The sequence below is a fragment of the Austrofundulus limnaeus genome, unplaced genomic scaffold (assembly GCF_001266775.1).
Source record: "Austrofundulus limnaeus strain Quisiro unplaced genomic scaffold, Austrofundulus_limnaeus-1.0 Scaffold1, whole genome shotgun sequence".
Classification (NCBI taxonomy): domain Eukaryota; kingdom Metazoa; phylum Chordata; class Actinopteri; order Cyprinodontiformes; family Rivulidae; genus Austrofundulus; species Austrofundulus limnaeus.
Window position 1 is genome coordinate 3320448 of NW_013952403.1, and position 7789 is coordinate 3328236.

At 40.6% G+C, this 7789-nt stretch overlaps 1 protein-coding gene across 1 annotated transcript in view; it reads left to right on the forward strand.

The window, feature by feature from the left end:
- Positions 1-7789, forward strand: part of kdrl (kinase insert domain receptor like) — a 51690-nt gene that overhangs the window by 8670 nt on the left and 35231 nt on the right. Inside the window, exons 3-9 of the mRNA XM_014005240.1 lie at positions 853-1046; positions 3452-3576; positions 5817-5982; positions 6066-6202; positions 6289-6463; positions 6563-6689; positions 7367-7527. Of these exons, the coding sequence (XP_013860694.1) occupies positions 853-1046; positions 3452-3576; positions 5817-5982; positions 6066-6202; positions 6289-6463; positions 6563-6689; positions 7367-7527 (1085 nt within the window). The remainder of the gene's footprint in view (positions 1-852; positions 1047-3451; positions 3577-5816; positions 5983-6065; positions 6203-6288; positions 6464-6562; positions 6690-7366; positions 7528-7789) is intronic.

Consider the following 7789-nt stretch of genomic DNA (forward strand, 5'->3'; position numbering starts at 1 on the left):
AAATTACGACAACAGATTCCGCCCCATCCCGTCAAAATATGACGCAAGGGGGGTACCTGATGCGTCAAAATTGGACGCAAAGGGACCTTTGAAAAACGTCAATATGTGACGACTCGGGAGTGAGAATGGGTTGTCTTATCTTATCTTATCTTACTTTTAAGCTCTGACTCTCATGTCACTCCCAAAATTAAAGGCCAAAGGGAAAATAAGACGTGCTTGAGGCTCAAGCCACAAAAAAGCAGGGACGATCCCCGACAGGAACCTGCTATGGTGGTCCACATTTATCGGTCCGTTGCTATTTCCTTTAGGGACGGTGGGACCCAAGTGTGGCACACTAACATTTTGGAAATATTTAGGCTATTGCATCATTATAGAGGCTTGCAAAGAATGCACAGAAACTTATGCCCTTTCAATGCAACACTTCCCTACAAGGCAATTTGTTGTTTTCTGTCACCAGCTGAGAACTGGAGGTTGGGTGACCCAAAATTCTGCAGGCAAAGGCACTGGTATGCAAGACATGTTTGATGTCCCTCTGGGATCCCTTTAATGAGAGAGTTTTAAAATGAGTTCTGCAGGGAAAGTATGTGTTAGGCGAGCACATCTTTCAAGAGAAACATGTTCCCATGTGAAAGTTCAAGGTATCGGGTGACTCGAGATTAACTCCAAATAAACTCAGAATGAACATCAGGCTAGAAACTCCCGAGGGTGAAAGCAGCCGCTGTCATCCTGGGCTGAAGAGATTGCAGGGCCGGCTGCCAGCTGTGACACTTTTACTAAAAATAGATTCATGCTGTGCAGCCACTGAGTAAATATTACCATTTCTAACGCTGTCCCTCGCTCGCCGTCTTTCAGAGGTCAAAGAAGCTTGTCCTGGACCTTTGGGAACACATCGGTGGGGGTGGAGGAGCGCTGTGAATCCAAACGTCACTCTCACTGCATCAAACTTACAGTCAAAAACTTGACGGCCCACAACACCGGGAGGTACTTCTGCAAATTTGACAAAGATGGTTCAAACCGGAACTCCTCCATTTATGTCTATGTCAAAGGTGAGACCTTGGAAACACTTTTTACATGAGGTTTTTACAGTGAAAATTTGTTCACCTTCTAGGCATTAGTTTATGTGTTTGCATCAAAATGTGTGGCCACAAATGATCAGGAAGATCTGATGCAAAGATGTCCACAATGGTAAATAAAAATGTCAAAATGTGTGAATATATTTTCACAGATTACCGACATAAAGAAAATAATATACATGTATATGTCTTTGCAGCCTTATTATAATAATCAAATTTCACTTTTTCTAAAAATGAATACATGTAGTTGTCCTTTAACATCATTTTAACTTTGGTTTTTGGTTTTCTTTAATAAGTGTTGCAATTTTTGCTCTGTGCATCAACAGTCGTAGCTTACTTTCCCCAGGCTGAAGTGCCACAAACCTCTTTAGCGAGAGACGAAATGGGAGAATGTTTCTTGTGGTTTCTTCTGGAGGTTAAAGTGTAAGCTTGATTGCACAGGAAACCCTGGTCGTTGGCTGATTTCCTGCCTCAGCTACTGTTTTCCGAAGTCTTCCCTGAAGCGTCACGTTATGCCAGTTGAAGAGACATTCACATGTGGATTTATAAACCTCTTGAAAGAGGGCAAAATGAAACTTCAGCCTCAACCCTTTTCACTCAGATGTTTATAGTATATGTAAACACAAAGTTCTTAGATATTAGTCCAAGAAATAGGTTCTGTATAAAGCTGAACGCTCTTCATTTCCTCTCCTGTTGCTCTGGGAATGTGGTTCCCACTTTTCCTGACCCGCTGGGCCTGTGTTTAGTCTAGCACGCTCTTTTCAAAGGCCCTTAGTTGTTTTTTAGATTATGATCCACGCTTACTTTTCAGATTAAAGTCCCTTTGTCGCAGTGCTAACGCTCAACCTCACACCAATCGCAGACTGCTTCGCTCCCACAGTTGCTGTTTGATGCCTGGCTGCTCATCAGGCGTTAAAACTAAAAGCTCCTTTCTGTGCTCTGCTTCCTTATCTGTGTAGAATTAACTAATCAGCTGATCTCTGTGTCGAATGCCATGACCTTTTTTTTTGCCTTCGTTCAGTCCAGTCGACCCAGCTGATGAACTCTAGCATTAATAGTAAAACTCGCCAATCTTTAGGGCGTCATGGGAAGTTGGAGACAATCCCAGCTGACTGCATGAGAATAGGAAGACGCCTGAAATTGTTGTAAATGGACAAAATTCACACCAGTATGCCAAACCTTTGTGTTCTGAGAAAACTTACATGAGTACATGGGCACAAAACACATGGAAAGAAATACTTACAATGTTTTTTGTGTGTGTGTGTGTGTGTGCAACTTTGAAGTTTAACATTTTTTGAAATAAAGGTCAGCGAGTTACATTTTCAAATGCTGTTTCTTAAGGAGTGCCACGTGTAAAATGAAATGTTACATTTTCATTATTTAGGACACTGTTCTTACATTTTGCTGAGTTTTACTAAATGTTCAATGTAAATGTTAAATGTTATATGTAAATATTAAATCCTGAATTTATATGTAAAAGTTAAATCTTAAATGTTGAAGTTTACATTAACTGTAAGTATTTCAGAATGTAATGCAATCTTTGCCGTTAGTGCGTGGCTTGTTATGACATCATTATCCTGCGACAAAAGCAACCGATAACTCATAAAGGGCCTAGCTGGAGCTGCAGCTCGTACAAGATATACAAACCTGGGCAACGTAGCAAAAGGAAGTGGGCTTGTTTTGTAGTGGTAGTGAGCATGTTTTGTAACGATCAAGTGGCGTGTTTTGTAGTCAGGGTGCATGTTGTGTAGTGGCCACAGCTGCAGCTAGGTATTATTGGCTAACTCTGCAAATGCTGCTAACGCTGCTGAAGATAGTATTTAAAATTTAAATTCAGAATGTGTTCATTGAAAATGTTACGGATGGTACCTGTGGTCCGGCAGTTTGAAGTTCAGCTTGGACAGTGGCCACCATTGCAAGTTTGATGTCTTGCAGCGAAGCATTAGCAACGTTAGCAGCATTAGCAGTTGCTTTTTGTCGCATGCTGATGACATCATAACAAAAGCTGCTCACCAACAGCAAAGACTGCGATCCATTCTGAAATACTTCAATGTAAACTTTAACATTTAGCTGCAAGATTTAGGATTTTACTTTTACATTTAGATTTACACATTTGTATTTAGAATTTAAAATTTAGACAACATTTAAGTTCAACATGTAGTAAAAATTAGCAAAATGTAAGAACAGTGAGCTATATTAAAAAATGTCAAGGGATTTTTTTACTAGAATTTTACACTCAGAAAGTAAACTAAATAATGAAAATGTTAGTGGCGTTTTTTTATATTTTATTTTACACTCGGCACCCCAATAGTTTCTGTCTAATTCTTCTCATTGACTAATTTTATTCACTAATTTTGATTGCGTTTGTCAACTTTTAGACCCAGAGCAGCCTTTTATTGAGCCCCGTGAAGCTGACCCTGAAATTTTGATGATCTACGAGAACGAGACCAGCCTCGTGGTGCCATGCCGAACATCCTCACCTGATGCTGTTGTGACATTGAAAGTAAGGCATTATGTAAAGTTATGGGTTAAATTGTTCTACTCCAGTGTGCACAACTGAAGAAATTTATTGGGGTTTGTTTAGTTACTGATTTTTAAGAGCACCACACATTCTTTGTCTTTTCTTAGGTGAATTATGATATATTTTTATGAACTGTTGTTTGATTAGTTTTGTGATTAAATTGATGATTTTGTGTACAGACTGGTCTGGGTGGCTATAAAATATAATTACACAGGGCAGGAGATACTGTTAGATTGGTTGCATGCCTGAACCACCCGCTTCGAATGTTATCATCCATTAAATGGACGTTATTAGCCATTATCAGGCCCATAGAATGGCCTCAGACTGGCTTCAGACTTTCCCGACTGTGCCGCCTAGTGGGTTCTCTGTCCCATAGAATGGCTTCAGACTGTCAGCTGGTTAGTATGAGGCATAAAGACACTAAGTTTTTTATGCAATCTGGTTAGTATGAGGCATAAAGACACTAAGGTTAATTTTAGAGAAAATGACATGGGCTACGATAAAGTAGATCGGACTCCGGTGGTAGCAGATTGTTGCATTCCAACGTATATGGCACTGGTAACCTACTAGGGCAGTGGTTCCCAAAGTTGGGGTCGGGACCCACAATGGGGTCCCAAAACATCAAGGTGGGGTCCTGAAAAGATTTTCTGAATTAATTATATTAGAAAATAACAACTAACAACATTTTGTTTGCCTTTGTTGTTACAAAGGTGTAAGGTTAGTGCGCCCAGAATTGGCAAAAATTGCATAATGAATATTGTTACTATGCTCTTAATTTTTTTTGACATGAAAACAATGTTTATGATCCAACAACAGTTGGGGGCTCAGGTCACTGTTGCTGATATTTTGAGGGTCAAAGGCTGAAAAGTTTGGGAACCACTGCACTAGGGGGCACTGTCGGGACAAGTCTGAAGCCATCCTATGGGACTGGTAACCGCTAATAATGTCCATTTAATGGACTGATAACATCCAAACCAGCTGCCTGAACACACCGTCAACACTTAATTGAACAGTAGTTTTAACACTAGGGCAGGAAAAATGTATGAGGACCCGACCCAAGCCAGAGGGTAGCACCTTTTTGATGACACATGAAAATAGGCGGAGTCAGGTCTTGAAGAGAATGATATAATGACTGTACTTCCGGAATCCGGGGTTGAATGCGTGGAGAGAGAGTAAAACGTGGTCAAGCCCAGCACTGTTGTATTGTATAGCTCTTTTCACATTCAAATATTGGTGTATTTCCTATCTGGTTATGAACACGTATTAAGGTAAACGAACATGCCTACTTTTCCTATTTGCTTTCACAATAATAGACTTCAGGATGTAAACTTTGAGAAAAAAACACGGAGTGTGTCATCTGAAAAAACTAGTTAGTTATTAATATCCAGCAGGAGATCCTTATTTGTCAACCCAAAAGAAAAGGAAAAGCGTTCCACCTAAGCACGCACTGGTTCTCACACCCTTCATGTGTTAAGACACTTTGACACTCAGAAACAGAGCGGGGACAGTGTCTTGTCTGAGGGAAGCTCAATGGCAGGAAAGGTAGTCTTTTTGTCTGCTTCCTGTAAGAGCAGGAAGGTGCTCCAAGAGTGCTTCTCCCAGAATAGACTCTAAGACTAAATTTAGTGCTTCATCTCTTACAAAACAGCAGGAAACGCAGTAGAAAAACAGCACGCAGTGTGTCCAATTCCAGGAAACGACATGAATCTCAGCATGCAAAGAGTGACCCTCGAAAGAAAAAAAATTCATGTAAAGAGCAAAAGCACTTTTTTTTTGTTCCACTCATGACTGATATCCACTTCTGCATCATTGTGCCCAACATAAAGAAACACATGAGATTCTGATGGCAAATTTTGTGCAAACTTCCTGGTTTTAGTAAATCTATGGCGCTCTTCCTTCCTCCCTTCCTTCCTTCTCATCTTTTCTCTCAAACTCCCAGACGTGGGAACAAACAGGAGCCAGCACGTACATCCCTTTTTTTGGGCTTCTTTTTTTTGTGTGGCCCATTGCAAGAATGATTACAGAGGTCACGCTCTATAAAAAAAACTAAAAACAATTAGACATTCAGTCCAACAGATGTGTGTCCCCAGGTGAGCCCAGTTAAGCATGAGTACACATTAAGTCAGGTTGAATGCATCCCTCTTCCCTCTGTGTGGTTCAGTGATGTTTACCAGACATCATAGATGTTGGTTTAACATAAATAAATGGGTTTTCTTTCATAGGTGGAGAACAAGCCTCTGCCAGCGGAGGTCGATAAAGAGAAGAAGTGGGATCCAGAGGTGGGCGTAAAGATTCCGTATAGCCACAACATTATGTATAAAATGCTCACCTGCACCACCGAGGTGAATGGGAGCCATTTCTATTCAAATTACATGTTTCGCAGCAAAAGTGAGTTCTGTTTTGATGGTGAAATTTGCAGAGAAATAACTTCCTTTGGTGCAGGCTCTTCATATATGTCTCCATTTTAATAGCTTCGTATCTTAAAAATGTGAAGCTCACCTCTGACCATGTCAAACTGCTGGCTGGGGACACTCTTAGCCTAAACTGCAGCGGTGAGACCGGCCGTAATGAGAGAATAATCTTTAGCTGGGATTTTCCAAGACTGGAAGTAAGTTCAACGTTTAAAACCGGCTTTTCTTTTAAATGGGACCATCAGGCACTGAAGTGTTTGTGTTTTTGTTTATTTTTCTCCAGGAAAAAGGGAATTACAAACTCAAGTCTCATCTGGAACGTAGTAACGTTAATTTTATGAGCAAGGTGCTGACGTTACCACATGTTACCATGAATGATAATGGAGTTTACCACTGCAAAGCTGAAGAAAACCCATCTGGTGTACAAAAAAATGTTTCAGTAAAAATCACTGTCTTTGGTGAGTGTGCACTGAATTGTTACTTATTACATTACAATATGATAATAGCGTCTCTTTTACAATGTATTTCATTGTATGTTTTTTAATTCTTTGTTGCAGAACATCCTATCCTCAACCTTTCCTATAAGGATGATCGTTCCTCAGAAGTAACAGTCGAAGATGGAAGAAAGAAAGTCGTGTTTGAGCCGAGGGTCTTTGCTCTGCCACAACCACACATAAAAGCATGGTAAGGTTCAAAGTTACAACAAGTAGAAAGTTAAAAGCCTGGCATTTCTTGAAGAAATGCATATTGCCCGATCTTTAATGAGTGTGAGAGCAGTTTATGTTGAGAAATGAGTTGCAATGAGTTGCTTTTGACCCCGCTGGAGTAAATTCACAAGCCTAGTCTCTATGTAAAGCTATCAATCTGAATTTTTAATGTCAGCAGTCACAATGCTTGTAACTGCAACTAGTTTTTAGTTATTGAAGTTAAAATACACAACAGCCATTACTTTTTTTCTCATTTCCAAAGCTGCATATAGAATAAAAGCTAATGGCTGTGGTGTCAGAATGAAGCTCAGAGCTGATTGGCTGATTCTAGTCAATCAATCACGTGTACCACAGACAGGTGGGACATGAGGGACTTGCCACACATTTTGGGCTCTGGAGAGTCTATAGATGTACCCAGTTGGTTAAAAAAGATGTCAAAAAAGAAGACAACCAATTTAATCATTTAATTTGCATATTATACAGTCTTCAAAGTCCCTGGTAGTGTGGGTCATAAAGAGGCAAGAAGTAACCAAAAACAGGAAATGTACCACCACATCGAGAAGTTAAAAGAAACTCCTAACCTTGAATGTTCCTTAGTTTGGTTTTTAAATTTATGGTCATCACCACCGAACACTTTGTCACCTCATATTTCAGGTATAAAGATGGCATCATCATTACGAACTCCAGTTGTTACAAGATGTTCGGTAACAGTTTGGCCATCAACTATGTGGAGCAGAAACATGCCGGCGTCTACACTCTGAGACTGGGCAACAAGGGCCTGGAGAGGAACCTGAGCTACACTCTGGTCGTTAATGGTAAGTCTCTAACATTAACCTGGTAATCTGTCTGTGCCTAGCCTGGAGGAAATGAAGCCTTTGCTTTGCACCGCTGCTGTTCTCGGTGCAGCTCACTGGACGGCAGGTAGCAGCTGGAGAATGAGAGGAATTTGGGGGCTTGTTGTTTCCAGGGCTAGGATTGACGTCGCACAGGCAGCTGCTGTTGATTATTGGGGCTCTTTTGAAGTGTGTGTGTGTGTGTGTGTGTGTGTGTGTGTGTGTGTGTGTGTGTGTGTGTGTG